The 25,124-nt window shown below is 43.1% G+C and overlaps 1 protein-coding gene across 3 annotated transcripts in view; it reads right to left on the bottom strand.

Annotated features, from left to right (window-relative positions):
* Window positions 1–206: 206 nt before the first annotated feature.
* The window catches only part of VWC2L (von Willebrand factor C domain containing 2 like), a 103,393-nt gene continuing 78,475 nt past the window's right edge, over window positions 207–25,124 (bottom strand). For 2 of the 3 annotated variants that reach the window (XM_083400134.1, XM_083400133.1), the window contains exon 4: window positions 207–1,014. In XM_083400134.1, coding sequence (XP_083256260.1) covers window positions 866–1,014 — 149 coding nt within the window. In that variant the 3' untranslated portion in view covers window positions 207–865. The remainder of the gene's footprint in view (window positions 1,015–25,124) is intronic. The other variant, XM_083400137.1, reaches the window with a different exon arrangement.

The raw sequence follows: 25,124 nt of genomic DNA, 5'->3' as shown, positions 1-25,124 counted from the left end.
GAGTCTACCTGTAGCGTCTGGCTACATGCCTCAGGTGGGCTTCCTCTTCCCTTCTCTGATAGTCAAATGGAGGCAGGGAGCAAGCTGGCAATATAGAAATCTAATGTTCCTTCTCCCCTTTCCTCCCCACAGAGCCTACAACAAAATAAGTGGAGTGGGAAGAAACAGGAATGCAACATAAGGGGAGGCATTAAGGGATATGGAGGGATGTCAGTAAGTGCTGGCTTTCTTGAGTCACATAAACTATTTCAAGGACATTGAGGTTATCTACCTATATACTGGTTGCCTGACACTTTAGCCTGTATCCTTTGTCATTATGGTGTATACATTTCTTCAATTCAATTGTCCCCACGTGGTGGAGAAAGCATAACATATACAGAAGGCTCCTAGGGTGCCTGGTTGCTGTATATCTGTGCATCCATTATATTCTTGAAGGTCCTCCTTCTTCCTGCATCCTCTCTCCCACTGGTTTTAAAAAGTGCGTTTCATTTCTGAACCATCCTCATTTAACTTGCGTGTTCTAACTACCCTGGCTCCGAGGGGGAAAAAGAAGATGTTGAAGCTCACAAAACCATGAATGATATTGATGTCACAGATGTGAAGAGCTAAAATGAGCTCTAACTCAGTTGGCAGGTTGGAGGAAGAACCTCTGTAGGATGTCCTTTTGCTAGCCATCAATCTGTGCTGCTTGCCGTGGTAGGTTAAATATCTATAGAGGGAGAAAACTTGCCCATTAGTAAAATATTCACTTTTGTTAAACCCTTAAAGGTTTTGCTGGTGACCCTATTGCAGCTGGCAGATTTAACATGTGCAGTGTAGAAGCCGTTACATTGGACACACACTCCTTGTTGCTTGGGATTTTGCCCTATGCAGTCAGCTTGCCTTGGCATTCGCGCTTGGAACACTGAGCAGGCTTCCACCAGTCCCCGTTGTGGCAGTGACAGATGTTGCACTCGTCCACTTTCACTTCGATGCCAGCCGGAATGATGGTGGTTCCTGCAAAGCAGTTTGGACCTGGAAATGTACACACATAAATACATTAAACAGTGAAGCAGATTGGGGAATATGGATGTCTTTATGCTGGGTACAATTCAGCCAAAAGTGGTTCACTTTTAAGCCCCACTGATGACAGAGCGCAATAGTTAAGCCCATGCTTAATTCTCTTCCATTGAAACCAGTGAAATTTACAAGTGCCTTACTTGGGCGGTATTGAGCCCACTGAATTGGACCCCTGCCCCTTTGTTTGTGCCTTGCTGTCAGGATAGCAGCAGGCAAAATGCCCCACCCATTTACATTCAGAGTGGCAGCACAACCTTACTAAAATGACAGTGCTAGGACAACAGTCCTCCACCACACCTCAGAGCAGCAATTAACACACGGGGCACATGACATACACCTCTGTGCCAGCTGAGGCAGCTGCCTCACTCTGCCTAATGAACAGTCCTAGGCAGAATAACTGATCAGTAAATGCTTGGCAAAGCAAAGCTTAAATGCGAACCAGTCTTTGGGTTGGGCAATGCGGTAACAATCTATTAAGATGAAGGTCAAAATCAGGGCTTTTTTTTTCAGGGGATACTCAAGGACACGCAGTACTGGCACCTCTTTTTGTTGTTGCTAAAAAGTGTGGCACATACTGTAACAACTTCACGGTGAGTACCGGCATCTATTTTTCTAGGAAAAAAGCATTGGTCATAATTACAGTGCAAACATCTCCTTCTAAACCTAATACTCTAGCTACTTTACTCATGATCCAACACCCATGGAAGCAGGAAACAGCGGAAAGGTTCCATGTACCAATATAAACAATCTACTGTGTTGACAAACAGTAGAAAATCAGAAAAAAGACTGCTGAGCTGGCATCTAAGTAGACCCCAGACCATATGGCTTCGATCAGGATCCAAATGCATGAATGAGAAAAGAGGATGCTTCATCACAGCCACATTTCCATAGCTGCTAATGGAGCATGTACTCCAGCGGTCAGCAACCTTTTTCAGCCGTGGGCCGGGCCACTGTCCCTCAGACTATGAGGTGGGCCAGACTATATTTTGAACAGAAAAAAATGAACGAATTCCTATGCCCCCAAAATAACCCAGAGATGCATTTTAAACAAGCACACATGTTCTACTCATGTAAAAACACCAGGCAAGCCCCACAAATAACACAGAGATGCATTTTAAATAAAAGGACACATTCTACTCATGAAAATACACGCTGATTCCTGGACTGTCCACGGGCCGGATTTAGAAGGCGATTGGGCTGGATCCGGCCCCCGGGCCTTAGTTTGCCTACCCATGATGTACGCCTTCCTTGATTGCATACAGAGTGTGGCGAAAGAGTGGCGCAGCAGAAAACAAAATGAAGAGGAGCAGGTCTAGAACTCTGGGTTCCTGGTTTCTTCTTATGGACAAGGCTATCATGAAATGCTGGCAAGCAGGACGTGGGACATTACAGAGGCCACAACATTTCCCACCACTTTGTCATTGAAAAAGGATGGTGTCTGATGTCACGCTAAGGTGATTTTTCCACTAGCACAAGCGTTTATGCTGGCCAAATGGAACAATCTCTGGACCCGGAGAGAATCCTCTGAGTCCCTTCTTTGTGTGCCTCCTCCATGAGGGGTCTTGAGGGTGGCAACACGTAAACGGACCTCCTTTTCTGCAGTGTCTCCCCATCTGTGAAATGCTCTCCCTTGGGAGCTTCGGCTGATACCTTCATTAGACACCTTTAGGCGCCTGGTGAAAATGTTCCTCTTCAATCAGCCCTTTGGCTGATTAACATCAAATGCTCTTTTAAGTGTGATGTGGGAGGGGAGAGTATTGGTTTGCTGTTTTCCTCCACTATGTAATTTGTGGTTTTTATTTTGTAATTTTAGTTTGTGAACCACCCTGAGAGCTATGGATGAAGAACAATATACAAATTCGAGGAAGAAGAAGAAGAAGAAGAAGAAGAAGAAGAAGAAGAAGAAGAAATCTCCCTCTCCCCCCCCATACACTGTTCTGGGAGGGTGCAGAAGTCACAAGCAAGGAGTGGGGGGGCGGGGAAGGCTATTGCACTAGCAAGACTCATTGTACTGGTTTCTGCTGGCACAACAAATTAGTTGAGTATGACCCCACGTGTGTTGGAGGGGTGCAGTTTCTGAACTTTTCTTTCAAATGTCTATGGCCAGCATCTTTACTGTGATCCTGGACCAGTTATTAACGGCATGGCTGGTGAGAGTGGAACTGAAGAAGCTGCAGGATGATCATGAATGTGAAGTCAGTCCACAGCATTCATGGGACATCTTTTTAAAATATAAAAAACAGATTTCTAGAGAGGACAAGAGAGCAAGAAGTACATCCCACTTTTGCCATTCATTCTAGTTGCAGAATCTCAGCTTTCAGTTGCAGAATTATGATTTACAGTATAGGAGAAGTCTAGCTTCCCTTTTGTGTGGTCTTCCTCCAAATTCTCTCTGTATATTATGTGAATAAAGTTTCTTTTCTCCAAATGGTTTTAGGAGGAGAAATCTAATAATGAACATGACACATACTGGCAATTTCCAGTGATTGCACTCCTATAGAAGTGCCTGCCTACTGCAGTGAGAGAGGTGGGGTCAAACTCTCTGGGGATGGAAAAGGGCACAGCTCTCCCAAAATCTCTTTAGAGCTGCAAGCAAGGGGGGGGGATATAGTCCCTGAAAGTGCCTCCTTCCTTCCTTGGGTCCTGCGCTTGTTATTTGAGAACAATGAATTATGTATGGCAGAAATGATTTATTCATACTCCAAACAAGATTTATTATGGATTTTTATTTTATAAAAGAGATTTCTCTAATCTGCTTATTATCTTTCCCCTCCCCCGACTCCATTTATTTATGAGAAAATATCAAAAACCAAACCACTTCTAAGTCAGCAGGAATTTGTCTCTCATGCTCATAAAAGTCTTACTAAAAACAATGGCCCAGATGTTTATATACATGCATGCTATGTTAATCTCAGACTCACGTATACATAATTGCACTGTGCCTCCGTTAATACCGCAACAAATACAAGGGGAATCAAAAGTAGGAGTTTGGGCAATGCTATTTTATTTATGTCTAGGGGCACAGACCGAAACCTGGCGGATCATTTAACTGCTGTTCTCCAGCGATTTAAATCTGCACCCTACTGACTCCCCCTTTCCCTGGCCTAATCTAAGGGCCAACCAGATCGTGGGTGATATTCATCTCTCACTGGAGATGGGTAAGCAGCTGGAGGGTGGCAAATGTGGCCCTGGCTGGTGCCCACCAATCATAGTGAGCAGGAGGGACCAAGGGTGTGACTCATGAGGAGGCAGGTGGAAGACTAACTTGAAGGTCCAGGCAAGACCAACTTGCAGGTCCAGACCCTGCAAGTGCCATTTCAGCTGCTCCAGGAGTATCCATACTGGACGATTGTGCTGTTGTTTTGGCATATCTAATATGGCACAAAGGCAAAGAAACGAATAAAAAATGAATAATTTTGGGAGTACAAACTCATTGTTAGAAGCCATATTCTATCTTCTGCAGTGCGATTACACAGAGATTCATAGTTTCACCCCATAGCCATATGTTTGAAAAAACCCTTCCCGTTTGAGACTACTTTCTGAGAAGATGGGGCCTGTCCCTGAAGCAGTTGCAGAAGTCCAATTCCTTTCTCATTTACATTTTGGAAATGTATTTACACTCGGGAGAGTTGTTTACATTTCTCTTCTTGCTTTTCTGGACCAAAGGCAAAGGAAATGATGATGGATTTCACACTTAGCCCCCTCTATTTTCTGCTCAGAATGCTCACCTGTAAATGGAAACTATTACAGGCAAATAGTTCCCATCTGCTCTGTCTAAATTGTAGATGAGCCTAAATTAGAGGTGCCAGTCTGTTTAATGGGGAAGCAGATCCAAAGCTGTGTTTAGCTTGGTCATACTCACTGGCCTCTGTGTGCCTCTCCCATGTACTTTTGTGAATGGGGTGGGCTGACTGTGGTCTGCTTTCCACGCCAGAGGCATTTACATTTTATAGCATTGGAAACCCATTTCTTTCATCTCATTAACTTTATGATCACCATGGGCTTTATTAGTGCACTTCTACAAGAGCCCAGGTTTTTTAAAAAAGAAAAAGAAAAAGAAACCCCTACCGCAGGCCCCAAGTCTGAAGTTGCCAGTTTTAACTACCTCAATGCAATTTAGATTGCTGTCAGCCAAGATAATGGATGGCTGCTAGATATTGTTCACATTAAAACGATGCCTTCTGCTTTGCTTATAAGCAGCACAATAAATTTTGTTCCCATTTGTATTGGCTTTTACAGCCCACCCACAATAAAACTGTGTGAGTAAGACATCCCCGGGTAACTGTCAAACCATCTTTCTGGGCTGCTTTGCACATATCCATCAGTTCTTGTCCAAGTGGCAGCAACCATATTGCTCAGCACTCTGTCTTCTGCCTATTGTTACAAATTTTGCATGCCTCCCCCTCTCTCTGCCAAGTGGTGGCAAGAGCCCAAGGGCTTCCAAGCACTCACCCATGGTCTGTATTCCTTTGGAGAACTGAGACACAGCAGAGACTGTTGTAGCTTTAAGAAATATGGTTTATTCACCTATTTCCACCTTCAGCCTCCATGGAGGGAGTCAAGATCTTACAACATGGTCATTTCAAGAGGGGCTTGTCCCTCACAGAAGGGCAGCCCTGGGGTACAAGACCTCTCTCCAAGTCAGCCTTCAGCCAGCCTCCCAAGATGGGTCCCAGTCTTTCCTCTCCCCTCTTCTTCCCAGCACACCTTGCTAAAAAAAAATATTTTCTTGTCACCTCAAACACACACCCCATCACCTTGGCAACATCTGTCTCCCCAGGCCAAATAATTCCTCTCAGATGGCCCATCAACACCTTTTGTCATGTTAATGGATTTGCTCTTCACTAGGCCAGCCAGGGTGGTTTGCATAAGCCAGCCCAGGGATTCCTTGTCTGGTACAGCTCTGCAGCTTGTACTGTCATCCATACCCCAATTAATCAAAATCCTACCATTTATTAATTTTTATGTTTAGGGGGTCCCCCAAAATCTATAACAATATTTTTGTGTGTGGTTGCTTTTCAAGGCATCAGTCACTGGCCCAGATTTTCACACCACATGAGTTGAACACAGAGTATTGTTGTTGCCCTATGTGTAGGCCCTGTTGTGCAGAATTTTGCTTTTTGCCTGAAACTTTTGGCCAGGAGTAATCCCAACTGTTTCACCACATTTCTCATTTTGCCCATGAAATGTCCTCATTTCAAGAAATTAAGGCAAAGGATGCATTTTCAAGGCAGTTTAATGCAAACAAACAAACAAACAAACAAACAAACAAAACAAAAACACACCCTGAAACCATATACACAATCTCATTGCTGTACAGTGGAACCTTGGGTTATGTACCGCCCTCCTTATGAACGCTTCGGGTAACAAGCTCCGTTAACCCAGAAGTAGATGCCCCTAGTTGCAAACTTTGCCCCAGGATGTGAGCACAAGTTGCGCAGTGGCAGCGCAGCAGCAGCAGGCCCCATAAGCAAAAGCACGCCTCAGGTTCAGAAGGGTTTCGGGTTAAGAACGGACCTCAGAACAAATTAAGTTCTTAACTGGAGGTATGACTGTATGTCAAAACAAGGCTCAAGCTCAAGATACATCAAGAAAAAGCTGAGATTAAGCATCTGATAATATACCAAGAGGGACTGGTTGAATCTTTAGTGGAGTCCCAGGGAACCATTACTTATGTGTAGGCTGCACTTTCAGCCCTCCCCTGATGTCAGAACTTCTATTTTTATCAACCACACACTGTGTGGGTGTCTGTATTGAAAGGTCAACATACAAGTTCCTCCTCATATGTTGGGCCTACGCAATTGGTTCACCCACACAAGTAAATATCCCAGTTGCATAAGACAGGATGTGTGGTGGCCTTTTTGAAGAGAGACGAGTGTGCTCAGTGTGTGGGGTCTGTGCCATGGGAGCATATTCACCCAGTGCTTTTCAAGCTGCACTGGCTCCCGGTGGAGTACAGGGTCAGATTTAAGGTGCTGCTTTTGACCTTTAAAGCCCTTCACGGCCTGGGACCCTCGTACCTACGGGACCGCCTCTCCCAGTATGCCCCACGGAGGACCTTAAGGTCCATATATAGCAACACCCTAGAGGTCCCGGGCCCTAAGGAAGTTAGATTGGCTTCAACCAGAGCCAGGGCCTTTTCAACTCTGGCCCCGGCCTGGTGGAACGCTCTGCCTCATGAGACCAGGGCCCTGCAGGATCGGATTTCTTTCCGCAGGGCCTGTAAGACAGAGTTGTTCCGCCTGGCCTTTGGCTTGGAGCCAATTTGATTCCCTCCCTCCCTCTCTTTCTTTTTTCTTTTCCTTCTCCTCCTGCAATGAGGCTACATTTTAATATTTTAATGTTCCATTATTTTAATGTTGTATTTTAATTTTGTTTTTAAGTTGTAATCACTCATCTTGTTTTTATTATTGCTTGTAAGCCGCTCTGAGCCCGGCCTTGGCTGGGGAGGGCGGGGTATAAATAAAAAATTATTATTATTATTATTATTATTATTATTATTATTATTATTAAAAGAAGACTTGGTGTCAAGGGTATGAATAATGTATTCCTAGGACTAAAGTTAATGGAACTGAGCCAAAAGTAGCCCTCCTTGACCCTGACACTGGGGTCACCAAGGGCAGAGTGCCAGTCCAGCTCTCACTCCAATGATACCCCTGAGTGCATGCTGGACAGGGGGTAGGTGGCTTGAGTGCTTGGTGCGTACATGGATATGTGAGAGTGTGGACTAACTGTGATTACCTTTTCTCTGCAGCCACTAACAGCATGCAGCCTCCAGCGGGATTGCAATGAGGCAATGCAGCTCTCAGGCTGAAAACAATTCCCCTCCCCCTTGCACCAGCAGACTAGGCTAAAAATGACCTATACTGTGGTATCTCAGGTTACAGATGCTTCAGGTTACAGACTCTGCTAACCCAGAAATAGTACCTCGGGTTAAGAACTTTACCTCAGGATGAGAACAGAAATCGGGCGGCAGCCGCGGGAGGCCCCATTAGCTAAAGTGGTCCCTCAGGTTAAGAACAGTTTCAGGTTAAGAATGGACCTCTGGAACGAATTAAGTTCTTAACCCGAGGTAGCACTGTAATTCTGTGCTTAGCCCAGAATACTGGGCTAAGTTTTGGTGAGGTGATAAACCACCACAGACTGTACACAATTCTCTGCCCCTAGAAAACTAGTATGCCAAGGGGAAAACTCAGCTAGAAACCTTTCCTCTGACATACTACCGTTTTCGATATGATTTGTGTTTTGTAAGGTGGAGCCTTCAGTCCTGCGAGTTCCCATCTGCAGTCTGAAGTGGTTCAGCTCAGGCACAGATTTTCTACCTCAGTGAGAAATGGGCCCTTGCTGCAGTGCTGTGATGCCATTCTGATTAGGCAGACACATCTCCCGCTTTTAAATGCCTTGGGTCAAATAATCTAGGAAAGGCAATAACTGTTTGTAGTTGCTCTGCGAGCAGCCAAGCCAATTACCTGTGCCACTTTAATGAGCGGCATCCTGATTGCTTGCCAGATTGCCAACAAAAGGAGGCTGTAGTAAGGTTCCAGCTGTCGTGTGTGGGGGTCTCGGGAAACAGCTACTCAGCCAGCTCACTCGTCCCTGGGATACTGAGAAAAATCCTTTTCATTAAATCTAAGAACAAAAAGATTCCTCTGGAGATCACATGAAGATGGAAAATAGGGGACAGAAGAGGAGGAGACTGTATTTTCTGTGGTTGCCCTCAGGCAGGCTGTTAATTATTTTATTGGAAAATTCAATATTGCTCAGACTCCCACACACAGTTGAAGAGTTCTCTTGGCACTTACAACTGTGATTTGCTGCATTGGCCTCCATTTAACTATGCCAAAAGGAATAAAGGGAGGAAGCTGGGATCTTTTTCCTCTTCCCCACCCCCTCCATCCTGTGACAAGAGACTGAGGGAAACCTCTGCCGGGCATATACTGCCAGGCGCTGCATGCCTTTGCACCCGTTGCCTGCCTCTCTGCAGCAAAGCCTCACTACCTAAGGAGGCCTTTGGCCATGTCTCTGGCACCGAATGTTGTGGGGGCCAGATGAGACAGCATTCCAGGCCCGCCAAGCTTCTGTCGTGATCTGGATGGAGACGGACATTTGACACAGCAGAATCAGGGAGGGTGGTACATAGCAATCAATTGGCATACTGCCTGAGGCATATATTTTAAGGACTGGAGTCCAGTGATTAAACAGAATGCAAAAAAGGGACAAAGGGCTAGGCCTGGGGCCTCCAACCTTGGCAGAAAAATGGAGACATGTCCCAATGTTTTCTTTTATTCTACCATCAACTCTCTCCCCCAACCCCTTGTTTCTGTAGTTGTGTTTTCTCCTGCCTGGCACTGGTGTGGCGTAGAATGGGTTGCCAGCACCCAGAGCCAAAAGGCCGGGGGGGGGGGTGGATGGGAGGGTGTTGGCATACACATGCTCATTCAATGGCCTAACAGCACCCACAACATGCAGGAGATCACAGCTGCATAGATAAGAAAATTGGAGTTGTTCCATTGTCTGGAGAGGTCATTTCCTGGTTCACACAGAGAACCTATTTTCAAAGGAGCCCAGCGACAGAAGCACGCAGCTGCACTGAGGCAGCTTCGGGTATTTTGCATCAGGGGCAACCACCCCTGTGCGCCCCCCACTACATCACTATGGCATTGTCCACCCTACAGTGGCCATGTGTCCTGTTTCACAGAAGGTGAAAGTCTGGTCCAAGTCTGGCTTAAAGATGAGGTATTCTAGAAAAGGGAGCTTTGGGGCCTTGAGCTTGCCATCAACACATTACAGGAAGATGATGTATCGATGGTATTTGTGTCCAATGAAATTAGCAAAAGTGTATAAAAGTGTATCAAATATCTGTTGGAAATGTAAGGAAAAGGAAGGTACCTTCTACCACATGTGGTGGACCTGTAGAAAAGTAAAAGACTTCTGGGAAATGATATACAATGAATTGAAAAATATGTTTAGGATAACCTTTGCAAAAAAACAACAACCAACAACCCAGAGGCCTTTTTACTTGGAATAACAGGGGAGGGAATTCCAATGGAGTTAAAAGCATTATTTATGTATGTGACAACAGCCGCAAGAATATTGCTCGCCCAGAACTGGAAACAGGAGAAGATACCAACTAAAGAAGAATGGATAATTAAGATGATGGTCTATGCTGAAATGGCAAAGAGGACCTCGAAGATCAGAGATCAAGATGAGAAAAAGTTCGAGTTGGAATGGAAGAAAATTATAGACTATTTGAAAGACCCACTATAAATATATTAAAACGCCAGCAGGTTTGATATAACATTTATGCAATTATATAATTGGAATTAAGATAAATTAGAGAAAATAATGAGATTGAAGTTACAATTAGATGCATAAATTTGGGGGGGGGGTTGGAATCCGGGGTGTGTGGGGAAGTCCATTTTGTTTTATATTTGGAGAAGTATTGAAATGATGAATTATTGTGATTATAAAAACTTTGAAAATATTTAAAAAGAAAAGAAAAGAAAGAGATTGCCACCAACACTTAGCAGCACCTGGTCAGCAGACTGAAAAAGCACATCTGCTACCTGGCTGGTTTTAAATGTGCGCCTATGCGTATAAATGATCATATGCAGATTGCACTCCTCTTTTGTCTTTTTTTGTGAGATAGTTTTTATTTTTTGATAATGCATAACTAGCCACCCCTAGTCAATTTGCTGTAATAGTTAAGGAATGTCACACTGGGGATATGCAACTTCTTTCCCTCCCCTCTCATCCATGAAGCCATGACCTAAATTAAAGGTAGATGAAGGTAATAATAAATATATTTTTAAAAATCAATGGGCTATAAAATAGATTGAGGAGGAAATGGGAGGGTTCTAGGAGATTTGAAGCAGGGGACCACTCTCAATGGAGGCAAAGTTTCACTTAAAGATCAAACCTCATTAAAGGCTTCCAGCTTCCCAAAATTTATCCGTTCAATCAGCACTAGGTCTATCAGGTTGCCAAGCCAGCCTTGACCATCCAGTGGACATTTCTATATTTAGCTGCCAACACTGCTCTGTATCCAAACCTGCAAGCCAGGAGAGGGTCTGCCAGGGTCAACAGTGGCAGCAAGAATCCAAACACTGAATATATAAAATGAAAACCATGAGCAATGCCCATCTCTAAATGTGTGTACCTAACACCGAAAGATTAAGCCAGCAATGACAGCCATTGCCCTCACTTCTTTGTTCCCAAAGAACTGGCAGTTCTCAGCGCCTGCAGCTGTGCAATTGTTGGCAACCCTTTCCAAATACCTATGAAGTGGCCAATCCAAAAGCAGAAATGGAAAATGTAGCATGTTGGGATTTAATGTGGAATCGTGCTATTCCTTGGAGGAGTGGCTGCTGTTGATGGATGGGTATTATGTTTTGTAGTTGCACCCAAGTTAAGTGGGCGGCACTATATGTTGTGAAACTTTGCATTTTGTAGAGATTGTAGAGTTAATTGCTGGGGTGATATTGTGTATAATTTGACATTGCTGCTTAGTATGTATTCATTATGCATTATGTACAATTAGGGATTATTTATTTCCATTCATTGCTCATTATAATGAATTGTACTTACACAGTCATTTTAATTATTTGTATTGCATGGGTATTATGATATGTATTGACATACATTGTTTATTAGGTGAGGGAGAGTCATTTTGTTGTTGCCATTATTAAACATTTAGGAGTCAGAAACCTTTGCTCATCTACTGCAAATCACTCAGAGATCTACCAATAGGTTACAAACTACCTTGTACAATGTATTAAACTTCTAACATTTTCACTCTGATCCAGAGACTCCTGTTGTGCCTGGGCTTCTGCACTCTCTTTGACTTGAAGGACTTCACCCTTGAGTGCTCTGATCTGTCTCCACCACTGAAACGAATAAGGACGCTTCTGCTCTTGCAATAGGTTTCTGCAACTGTCAGAACCACACAGATCTGAAGCAGTCTATGTGTGATTTGGGAATGATTTGGTTTATTACTAATATATAAATATATTAAAGCTTGAATGATCTATTTCTGAGAGACATTGCTCTGATATAAATTATGCCATGATAACAAGTATCATATTATTTGGGGCCATCATAGCAAGAACTATGTCCCCCATGAATCCTTTCAGGAAGCAGCCTTGATAAACTAATCATTTGTGGAGCCAAAAGGATGTAACTGCAACAGTTGATCTAAGAGGAAGAACAGGCAAGTGGTGTCTGTTGTTCATGTCAGTGAATTTATTAGGGTTCACAGAATAACCCCAGTTAATGGGAGCAATTATTGTTAATTATATGGATATTTCAATACAGACTTTTCTTCACTGCCACGCACATTTCCCTGAACACGATGCATATTTTTTGGATTGCACATTCTGGCCTTTTGGACACAGTATGCTCATAAGTTATGCCATGTTACTGAAAATTGCAGCGGAAGTTCTAAAAATATTCCAGCAGAGGTTATCATTACTTTATCTACCCTCGTCCTGACTGGTAATAACTTTACATTCAATGGAGGCACACTATCTGCAACTACGAGCCACAGCTATGGGCACTTGAATGACTCCATCTTACACAAATCACTTTAGGGCAAAATTTAAACAAGAGATTCCCCATTGACTGCTGGATATTGTTCCAAGACAGAAACAAGATCACACAGCCAAGGCATCAGGATTTCATCCCCACTCATTTGATGAGTGGTGATTAAAGCCCCATGCAAAAGCACTCTTTGAAGCAGCTCTCACATGGGAGCCAATTCAAAGAGGGTCCCTGCCCCCCCCCCGCCCAAGGCTCCTGTGTGCTCAAAGGCCACCTTAAAGCCTTTTTCACATCTTCCACCTTCCCCATTAAGTTCCTGACACTGGAGACACGGGAGTGGGGTGGGGATTTGAAAAGTCTTTGCAAGTCCCCTTCCCTCCTCCCTTCAAATCCCTGATGAACTTAAAGTGGGAAGTGAGGAGACTTGCAAAGGCTTTTCCAAGTCTCTCCCTTTTCAAGCCCCCAATATCCGGGAATTTAATAGAGGTAGAGGTGGGGACTTGGAAAAGCTTTGCCACAGGGATGCGGGAGAAGCTTTCTTCCTCTGCTTTGTCAGGGTTGAAGGAGAGGAAAAAGCTTCACTCCACTACCATGGGAGAGAAGGAAGCCAGAGGGCTTTCCAAGCAAAGCGCCAGAGAGAACTTCTTTCTCACTTTTCTGCAGCCGCAATGGGCGATAGGTTGTTAGGTGGGCGGGGTCTGCCCTCTTGTCAATTGCATGATGGCATAATAATGATATATGATTGACAGATGGGTGGTTACACCATCCTTCCTGTCGAATTTGGCCTGCAAGTCTGATCCCTGATCCCTGACCACTTTAGGGAGTAAAGGCGTTCTGAATATTCCAGCTGCAAAGCTCGTGTCACTGCCACTATGGTTCGGTTGAATACGGTAGGTAGAAGTCTCCTGGGACTTTCACCAAGTATAAATCCCAGTATTCTTTGTGTTAAGTAAAAATTGTTATCTGCTCCAAGAAACCACTAGCATGGTAGGATCTAAATTCCTGCTTTGAGGAGACTCCATTGTCTTCAGCTAGTGGATTGTGACTCAGAACTGGATCATGCCCTGACCCTGCTGATCAAAGGCTCATCTCCTTTCTCTCATTGGTCCACCAGTTGCATATGGGAAATTCACAAGGAGGATATGAATACAACAGCAGCCTCTCTACTTCTTATTCCCAGCATACTGCCTCTGACAGCGGATGTAATACAGAGCAGAGTGTAGGAAAACGGAGAGAAGGAGTAGGGGAGGGGGGGTGAGAGAGGGCATGCTGCAGCTAAACTTAAATAAATAAAAGCTGGCCTGATCTTCCAGGGAGGGGTCAAAGCTGCCCTAAGACTGAAACAGAAAGACAACCGTAATCTTTTTAATTTTGTACTGTCAAGGGAAGCCTTCCTTTTTTTTGCTCCTGTTTTTTTTACTCAACAAAGTCTCAAATAAACCATCACAATGCTATTTCTAGCTCTGTCAATAATCAGTGTGCATTCAAATAATGGCATTATTAAAGAAGAAGCTGTATATGTTGGTAACACAATGGGGTAGTTTGCATCCACTGAAGACATTTTATTGAATTAAAAGCCTATGTATTATTCCACTGAGGCAAACAAACAGGCTTCCACAGAGACCCACTGCAGGTCTTGTTTTCTTAATAGACCAGGGAGCCAAGACCTGCCTGGATTTCTATACAATCTAGTGGAGGATTAGCATGGACTGGGGAGGGGGGGGAGGGAGGGAGAACAGTGCCATTCAAAGCAAGGCAGGAGAGCATCTTCCTTGCATTGAAGTCAGAATAATCAAAGCTCAGGGCTGGCAATAGAAAATTACCAGAGCAGATTTTAGGTTCATCCTGAAAATATACATGGAATTTGAACTGTCCAAAACAGGGGGAAAGGTGGGGGTCAGGGAATGAAGAACACTGGGAAGTAATATGAAGGTCAGGAAAAAGAATGCAATACAAGATACTTTGCTATCATGCAGAGAGCATATAAGCATGTATTTAAAAAAGAAAGAAAACTGAAAACAAGTTTAAAATACAAAAAAATCTTTTCAGCATGTTATTCAATAAAATGATGCCTGTTATAAGAATTTTAAGGTCATATCTATATCTATATCTATATCTATATCTATATCTATATCTATATCTATATCTATCTATCTTATCTGTATCTGTATCTGTATCTGTATCTATATCATCTATATCTATATCTATATCTATATCTATATCTATATCTATATCTATATCTATATAAAACCTTATATATATGGTATACACCACATGTCTGAAAACAGTACAGGAAAAAGTCCTGAAACCATTTTGTTTCTCCCAAGCTCACCTCAAATGTTTCTCTGCAAGGAGGGAGGAAATGAGAAAAACCTACCCATTGTCTCTTTGCTCACAAATCCTGCCTTAAGGGCACATTTAAGATATGAATAGGGCAAGCCTGTAACCTGGATACAGGAATTGAGTAGTTATCGTAACAAAAGAGTGGCCAGGATGCCCAAGTAATCCAATCAGGTAACCTGGCAGACAGGATAAAAACAACGCACTCAGATTTCTGTTGTCCACCCCTTCTGTGATGTATGTATGACGTATGGAGGGGTGGTCTTGGGCTCCAGGGTGGGCAGTGCAAAAGTCTATATAAGGGCTTGCACACCTTTGTCCTGGGTCCTCCTCCTCTCTCCCGGATGTGGGGGGAGCACCCTGTTGCAACAGCTTTAATAAAGATCAGGCTTACTAGCTGCTTTGCTTCTCAATAGTCTCTGGTTGGCCTCTGTTATTTTCTCCTACCAACAAAGAACCTAAAAAAGGACTCTATATGGGCTCTTGGGTAGCCAGGCTACATGAAAACCCCCAGCATACAAAGTATGATGAAGACCAATAGTTGTAACTGCCACATGTGTTTCAGTTTTATGGTCTTATTCAGTGGCATATATGCTGTATGGGATGAATTGGCAGCTTTTCATTAAAAAAACCCCACCAAGATGTGTGAAATGTATCATCCATCTTGACTCTGGATTTCTGTGAAAAGTTTAAGCGAAAAATGATTCCATGGTGTGTCCTGCACTAAAATACAACTCACTTAGCTGTAAAGGGAGCTAAAGTGGATTTACACTTTTGACCAAAAGCAATGGATTCAATTTGCTGTGTGTGTGTGTGTGTGTGTGTGTGTGTGTGTGTTGAAAACTACCCCTGGGCAGCTAATGTCTGCTTTGAAGAATGGAACTTCAAATAACAGTCTCTGTGACCATCAACATATTGCATATGCAAGCCAACCTAATCAAAGCCACATGGCACTCACATTGCTAAAATAACATTTTAAAATACCACAATTTCTACTTCCCTTTCATGAGCCCAGAGCAAGCACCATAATTGAGGGCAATTGTGCTAGAACAAGCCTATTTTGTTGACACTAACGCTTCTTTCAAAGTAAAATATGAGTCAGTCCCAATCCCTGTTAGGGTTTCATTGAGATGCAGAGTAAATTGTCAGATTGCTATGGCATCTTGGAAGGACTATGTGTGAAAGCAAGCTGGAAGCAAAAGCATGTGGCTTAATTGTCTTTAGAGCACTGAGCATATGGCATTGTGCTGGCATTGCTCACATTTAAGTGGTTGCATGCCAAATGCCATGACAAATCCTAAACGCATTGGCAGGTTAAACATCCCACTCTTATAAATCTCAGGAAAGCCTATAGAAATCAATGTGTTTGCCCGAGGGCTCCACCAGTACAGAACCTGACCTTGGCTGTTGGGTTGAATTCTGGTATAAAGGAAATCAAAGAGTAAACACAATGGAAAATCAGGGTGATGCCCTCAGCATTGAATAGTACATTGCAGAGTTAAGAATTAGCCCCGGGAGTTCTTATGGAATAAATCACTTTTGAGCATTAGTAAAAGCATCACAGCCTGGGCCTTGATGTGGCTTTGATCCCAGTCCTGGAAGCAAAGGGATTTCCTGCAGCTGAGTTGTTTGTATTCAGCTGTTTTGTTTCTTTGTTCCTCAAACATTAGTGATATGATGGTGTAGCGGATCCCACCAGTGTTACCAAAATGTTGAGGATCCCCCTCTCTAGCTACTAACTGTGGCGGATCCCACCTATGTAGACTCTATATATAACCACCACGGCTTATCTTTTGGTTTTTGTGTGAGGGTAAACTTAGATCCTTGGAGACTCAGGCAGAAGTGGAACGAATAAGAACAAAGCTGATAAAGCAAAGGATGTGTCGGGAGAGAATGTTCTTTCAGGAAACAGTTAATAGGGCTTTTTTTCTAGAAAAAGAGGTGCCAGAACTCCCCCCCCCCCCACTGCTTATTAATAATTATACGAAATCTAGTGGATGTACAGGCTTCTAAACAAAGTAGTAAACACACAGCTTCTTTTAAATGTCAGTTGCTTAATTCAGTTATTACTTCTCAGTTTGACGTTACAGGTTTATAGACTAGATGGTAAATTCTTAGTTCCTTAACTTAGTTGTTGCATAGGTTTTACAGCTTAATACTTTGGTTCTTAAACAAGGTGGTACTTTCTGTCTGTTTCCCAACCTTTTATCAGTGATACTCCTGAGGTACCTCAGGCAGTGTAACAGACCCAGGGAATCCCCACACCCGTCTTAACTGGCCTGGGAGTCTTCTCTTTCTAGAAGATCTCTCCCCTCCTGACTGACATGAGACCAAAGGAGACTTTATCCTCACAACTTCTCCTTCTCAATCTCAGCCTCCCAGATAACTCCTGTCTGAATACTTTCTCAAGACACAACACTTTTATGCAGATTTTTTTTTAAATCTGCATAATGTGGACATGGAACAGAACAGAACAGACTTATAAATGTGAACATGTGAAATTGACAAGGGCCTGAAATATGCAAATCTCCCGCTTCCCCATCCCTAATTCCAGCATTACGGTATGGCTAAGAACAAGTATGCACATTCATAAGCATGCAAAATCTCTGAAGTTCTGCCCTGGGAAGAGATGTGCATCTATATATAAAACTGTAATGGAGAAACGTAAGCAGTCTAAGGTAGATCTGACCAAAGGGCTGTCTATTCCAGCATTCTGTTTTCAGCAGCAGCAGTAGCCTCTGGAAACTCAGAAGCAGGGTGTGAAGGTGATCCATCTTATTGTTTTGCAAAGAGCCGGGTTATTTGATCATGCAAATATTTTTGAGCCTGCTTCGGTAGCTAGCGGATAATCCCATGGTTTATTATACAGTGTTTTGGACGTGTCCATCATATCGCTAATAATATGTTGAGGAGTCATGTATAATTTACTGAGTCATGAATAATACAATGCAGCAGCCAGAAAGGCATTGCCTGCTTACTGGAACACCCAGCAAAGTAAACAATATCCAAAGAATGTACCTAAGAGCTGAACAGCACAGCCACTCTGTTGGCAGAGTAGCTAAATTGCAGCTAGGAAGCCAAAGCTTTCCTTGAAATTGAAACAAAGTCCAAACCCTTGTTAAAATATTCAAAAAGCTTTTACTTGCAGAAAATATATCTAAAGAAGAATGTATGCAAAGTGTTTACATTCACATCCAAGCATGGGCTTAGTTTTCCTTAGATTACAGCTTCTTCCTGAAACATTCAAACAACCTGCGTCTTTCAGAGAAGTTTCCACGTTCTCCTTCCAGTAGACTTCTCCTGACTGCTTCTTTGGGAGAACATCAACTTCCGTACTTCTTTCTGTCACACACATTTGCACAGAAACATTAGCACTCCTCCCCTCTATGGTGTTGAGAGAGAGTTCTCTAACACTGTCTCTTCTTCAGTGTTCATGGAGATACAGTCACTCACACACAAAACAAAATGAAAAATGTAATCAAGACACCTCCCATGTAACCAAAATTAACCAATCTCACAAGAGTTACTGGGGAACATTCCAGAATTAAACACACAGCAATGCATTTAAGTATTCCCAAATTCAGTAAATTAAATCACTATACTTAGCACACTCTGCCTACAGCCATCTACTTTGCCAACCTTACTCATGGCAACCAAGGTTATTTGCAAATGGGTCCTCAGTGGTGGCAAGCAAAACTGTAGCCAAGGCCTGGAGGCAAAGAAAAGTGGTGGACCACAAGCAACATGCTGACTTCATTTGGGGCGCAGTCTGTTTTAAAAAGTTCTATCATGCCCAGAATCAGTCCTGCCTTGAAGCAGACAGTGTCTGTGAGGGTATGTGGATATAGATGAAGACAGGAGCTAGTATTGGAATGGTGCAGACTGACTTGTGAAATGGTTGGCCCTAGCTGGGATGTGAGTGGGGTCATTTGGACTCTGCTTCAGGCAGCTAAATGTCTTGCCAGCCCTACTGCCCTTAGGCAGAGTGAAGCTGTTGCCTCAGGTGGTAGGTAGTGAGGGCTTGAGAACAAACAACTGTGTGAGCCATGTGGCCTGCCTTGTACCACATCTAGTAACCAAACATCCAGGCTAGCTTGCTGTCTTCAAGTGTGTCAGAGTCAACTGCCCATGGGGGATGCACAGTCTTGGCTTTCCCTGCAGGCAGAACAATACCTTGATCATTGCCCTGGCCTTTGACACATGTGCTTTCAGATGTGTATTCCTGTGATCGCAATCTGCTTTAACTGTTTTTAATTTAAAATTGTTGCAACTCACTCTGGAACCTGCTGTTGAAGGACAGGTAACAGATCTAATGATAGTGACGGTGATGAAAATGATGCCTATTATTATTATTATTATTATTATTATTATTATTATTATTTTATTCTATTCCCAGGGTGGCTAACACATACACATAAACATAAAACAGAATTAAAACAGAAACAAAAAAACTAAGGAATTAGAATATTCACATATCGGATAAAAGCAGCAAGGCAATGTCTATCATAGGAGTGGAAAACAATGGGTTAGTGTGCCTGGCTGCTAGCCAGAAGGGTGGTAGTTTTAGTCCCTCCAGGGGCAGCTGTGGGCAGGATTCCTGCATTGCAGGGGGCTGGACTAGACGACTCTTGGGGTCCCTTCCAATTCTACTATCCTGATACTATGATTCTGCTGTAACAATCCCATTATCCCTTCCTGTGATGGTACTGAGAACCAAAATGCTCCCTGAGTGGAACTTCTGTGGAACTTCAGCAAAGAAATGAAACAGGTGATGTCTCTACAGACTGGAGGTGGGCAAATGTTGTCGCCATCTTCACAAAGGGGAAAAAGGAAGACCCAGGTAACTACTGACCGGTGAGCTTGACATCGCTACCAGGGAAGGTCCTAGAACGGATAAGTCAACAGTCGGTCTGTGAGCACTTAGAAAAAGATGCGGTGATTACTAAAACCCAGCATGGATTTTTCAAAATAATAATAATAAAAAAAAGGCATGCCAAACAAATCTTACTACATTTTCTGATGGAGTTACAAGCTTGGGGAATCAGGGGAATGCTGTGGACCTGGTGTGTCTTGATTTCAGTAAGGCTTTTGACAAAGTCCCTCACAATATTCTCATGACGAAGCTGGTAAAATGTGGGTTGAACGAGATAACTGTTAGGTGGATTTGTAGCTGGTGCACAGGCACCCAGGAATTTAGGGGAGTCAAGGCACCCACAAACTCATAACAAAACAGTTCTCCACACATATGAGCCAACTCATAGGGTCTGAGGGGTCTTTGGCTGCCCCAATAAAATATTTATGGGCATTGTTATTCAAATAGTGTGTGTGATCATCATGTGATCAGTTATGCGGGGTGGGGCTTACCTGCCCCCCCAGTTCAAGTTGGCACCCCTGTCTCCACAAGTAGGTCTGAGATGAAACCTGTTCCACACATCAAAGGATATATATAAATACCAGCAAATAAAATACATCCCAATCACTTTGATACTGATCTGCCTGTTTCAAGCACATCAGATTACAGAGTCTGAAACATAGCAGGCTGTCAGCTGCATATTCTCATCTGGATTTCCATTCTCTCTCCCCCAGCCGCTTCTCTTTTTTCCCTTCTATTTGTGACACTTGCTTTTGGCAGGAGAGATCCGGCACAGCTATTTCCCGAGTGCTCTCGCCACCCCCGTTTCAACTGCCAAACAATTCATTCTGGGAGTTCTGTTGTCATCTAGGCAGGTGTTATCTAATCTCACAGACTAGCTATTTCACTTGCTCTGTTCATATCCATTTCAAATTCTCTGACCCACTTACTTACCTGTCTTTTTATAATGGTCTAGATTCCGTTCCCCTTATGTGCATAGAAGATTTATTTCCTGGGTACAAGTCACAGCTCTGAACAAACAGACGGGGAATGGAGATTGGCACAGACTCCATTGTGTTCATTACCCAAAGGTTTTGATTAGTTAATCTTAGTAGCTCCTGTAACTACTCCACCTCAAAAAACAAAAATAGAAAAAGGTATTTCATGGCAAAATAAATTGTGTTAATTAAAAACCTATGCTCAGGTTTCTGTATCCCAGTGCACCACTAACTGGAGATTATAGAGGAAACATGGAAGCTGGCAACACATTTGAAAAGGATTTGCAAAGATAAAAAAGTGTGTGTGTGTGTGTGTGTGTGTGTGTGTGGAGATAGAGAGAGAGAGAGAGAGCAGAGAAGATAGATCTCTTTCTCTGTTAGCATCGGTCCCATTTATGAGCCTTGAAAATTGTGGTGGGTAGGAGCGTGGGGGTGGGGTGGGAAGAAATGCCAAGTTTTTCTTGGCTTGAGATGCTGAAAGCTTCTTTATTTATTTTTTTAAAAGATAATGCCATTTTGATCCAACCAGTTCTCACTAATGTAACACTTAAAAAGCAGTGGATCTTGTGTCTGTCTCCCTGTGATAATCATGAAAGAAAAATTGTTTTTAGACTACTGGAGGAGAAAAAAATACCATTAGCAAATTATTTTCAGCTACTTCACACAATATTCTTGCAAACCTATAGTACAGAGGACACAAATGGGGGGGGGGGGACATAAAAGTAGCTATTTCCCATCTAGGGAGTATCTGTAAAACTTACATTATGTCACATCAGCCAACCCCTCCCAAATATGCTCACTCGACTATCTTCTAAATCGCCAAATTTTACCAGCCAGACTAGGTAAGAACCTCGCCGCCCTCATTTATGATGTCTCCAATGATTCAAGTAGGTTCAAGGGATCTCCTCGGTTCCATGTGTAGAGTATTCCAGCTTCCTACCTTCCCCTTGAGGGAATGCCCTGTTCAACTCTCTCATGACCCCGCCCTCCTTTGCTGCCCTCTCCATTAGTTTTTGGAGAGGAAGAGAAGGGAAACGCAAGTGGGGTGTTAAGGAACCTCCTCTTTGCTTCACACATCCAGTTTTTATTCTGAAAATGCTGCCGCAGCAGCTCTGTTAACTCCCTGTGCATGAGTGTCCAAGAGGAATCCCTGTCAGGTTAAACAACTGGTGGCATGGGACAAACGGAAAGACCTAAGGGGAGGGATTACCTGAGACAAAGATCAAAGGAATTGGTACTTGGGCTAGAGGAGGGAGAGGGACTTTCAGGCTAAGTTAGTTATGCTCAGTAGCCAGAGGTATGATAATATAAGTTTCCACCCACAGGACGATAGGGTGGTCTTGGAAGGCAATGAGTCAATCAGGACAAGGATCCCAAGTCCAAATGGATGCTAAGTTCAAAGCAGTGAGGTGATAATGGAGTTCTATGTGCAAATGGAGGTGGAGAATCAAATCCTTAAGAGGTGCAAACAATGGTCAGTTTATCAGTAGGGGGAGGCTGGATGCAGATAATTAATAGCCAAATTGAGGTGTGTGCTTATGTTGGCAGTTGCCAAATGGATCAGGTGCAGAGTTGCACATTTGCAAACATCTGGAGATCTTGCTTGTCCCAGACATTGGACTCAGCTACGTTAGTCAGAAAACAGTGTTTTAAATGCGTTATATCCAGGTGTGGTCTGACCAAGGCAGAACAGAGTGGTACTTTTACTTCCCTTGATCTGGATACTATTTACCATTGGATTCTAATGGACTACTGAATATTGCTTTATTTATTGGATATAAGTTGTTTATAAGTTGTTTATTTATCACAGGGTTATTATGAGGCTAAAGAGGGCAGGGGAGACCATGCACACTGCCCATGGCTTCTTGGAGGAAGGGCCTTGTAAAACATGTAATGCATTAGACTAGGGTAGCCAACATGGTGCTCTCCAGATGTTGTTGGACTATAACTCCCACCCACCCCAGCTAGCATGGCCAATGGCCAGGGCTGATGGGAGTTGTTACAGTTAACAACATCTGGAAGGCACCACATTGTCTACCCCTGCATTTGTTGATGGGTAGCTTTCTGTTCTCTTGACTGCAATGTCATTACCCAGGCTAGTTTGCTGCTCCACACCTGCTGTGTTGCTAAGTGATGATCAGTGTGATTGTATCCAACAGTGCCCTTCCATGAATGGAAGGAATCCTTCCATTTGCAGAAGGGTCTTTGATGTAACAAGGCCTCTGCTAATAGGAGGAAAAAAATATTTGCAGGGATTAAAAGCCCTCCCAAGAATAGAAGGTGCCCGTTGGCTGCACTGCATGGACTCAGTGTGATTATGTGATCAAGATTCTTTTCTGTGCTGTGATTTAATCAGTCTGCTTTTGCATTGGTGCAAACTGGTAACCTATAAGAAAGCACACACACACCGCAACAAATTACAGTGTGCCTTGAAAACTGCAACAAGCAAAGCAAACACAGGAGTCTCTGAGCAGAAATCCAGAGGTCCAGATTTTTATTTATAAATGGAAAAACATACAGATTTCTAACTCATAAATAATACCAAGCCATTCAGAATTTCAAAATCTAAAAAGAAGATTAGTTTGTATTCTGTGGAACCTACATATGTATACTAATGTACACAGGGACTTAACATCTATCAAACTGCATCATTTTTAATGCTTCCAATTAAAAATCCTTACAGCCGGAAGGAGAGGGATATTGTAGGTGTAAATCCATACAGCCATAGGCAAGTTTCTTGCCATCCCATCTGCCACCACAAATGCTAATCCTCAAAACACTGCCACTTGCAAGCTCTGTCTGTTGTATGTAAATATTTTCAATGCATTCCGGGGGATAGAGCAAACAGTAAATGTGTCTGTTCTGCTCTGAAATGTAGACATGTTTGATTGCGATTCTATCTCCCTTTTGCCAATGGCTGTCTCAGTTAGAAATGCGTACAAGCCATATGGGATCATAGAAAGCGACAGCGCGTTGTCTACCAAGTAGCACGGATAAGGAAACGGGAAGTCAAGCAAGGCTGAACTGTTCTGGCAAGCATCCCACGAGCAAGAGAGTATTTCCATATCTCTGACAACATGGATTAAATCGTTATAAATCCTCTTAGCTTACCCTCTAGAGTCACTACTTGGAGTTTGTTTTGTTCTTGGGAGGAAGGAAGGAAGGAAGGAAGGAAGGAAGGAAGGAAGGTGCCTTATATACCAAGCCAAACCATAGGTCCATTGAACTCAGTAGTATCTACACTGAATGGCAGAAGCTCTCTCAAGGCATTTTTCCAGCCCTATCTGGAGATGCCAGAATTTGACCTGAACTGGACCTGGGACTTCTGGTGTGCCAAGGAACCACGTATAACTGCCCCAATAGTATCATGAGCACATATCATCATGAAGGAACAATAAAAAGGACTTCTAGAGGGGCCCTTTATGCCATTTTGCTATTGGAATGTTTCAATCACCTCTGATGCTAGAATGTTTTAATAATTTTGCTTTAGTGCTCTTGTTGTTGCATTATTGTTAATGCAATGTTGTTGTTAATGCATTATTAGCATATGCCGCCTGTTTGAGGGCAGAAAGGCATGGAATAAATCATTCTTTGCATAAATAATCCACATGGTGAGTGGACTGGATTTGCAATATCATTCTGTTTGGGAACTAGATTTCCAGGAGGGCTGCATCAAGGATCATCCCAAAGTTTGGCCTCCAAACCTCACATTGACTCATGACTTCCTGTGTGTCCTTAAAATTTTCTATGCTTTTGCTTCCTTACTCCCACTGACTTGCCCTATTTCTGGTCTCACCTTTCTCATTGCCCACCATTCAGGCTAGGGAGCACGTGGCTGGGTATGGCATGTGGGGTGGTGATGGAAGAAGTCTTGTGAGACTGGCAAACCAGACGGTGGTCATTCACTGGGTGATGGGCACCAGAAGTTGCAAATTTCTCCACTAGAATTTAAACTGATCATTTGGCGGTGGGGTGAGGACAGGGGAGTATGTAGAAATCACCTCTACATGTGACTTTGGATCTGGGCTCCAGTCTCCACCTCCCAGCTGAGTACTGTATTTGTAGCCAAATGGAGATTCCTATGACACGCCTAGCCTAGGGAGAATCAAAATGAGGAAAACGATGAATGTGAAACTAAGTAACTCTCTCCACAAGCTTATCTTAAATTATCTCCCATCTTGTAACAAAACTTTTTAAATAGAATTTCTGGAACCAGATTATGTGGTGAGATTAGAGAATAACAGACTCTATATAAGAGAATTATCTGTAGCATCTTCTTTATCTAATCAGAATCCAGGCAGCTCTTGCCAGTGAATTACTTAGTGCCCCTCTGAACA

The sequence above is a fragment of the Podarcis tiliguerta genome (assembly GCF_965153285.1).
Source record: "Podarcis tiliguerta genome assembly, chromosome: 1".
NCBI lineage: Eukaryota > Metazoa > Chordata > Lepidosauria > Squamata > Lacertidae > Podarcis > Podarcis tiliguerta.
This window is presented reverse-complemented; position numbering and strand designations above follow the sequence as displayed.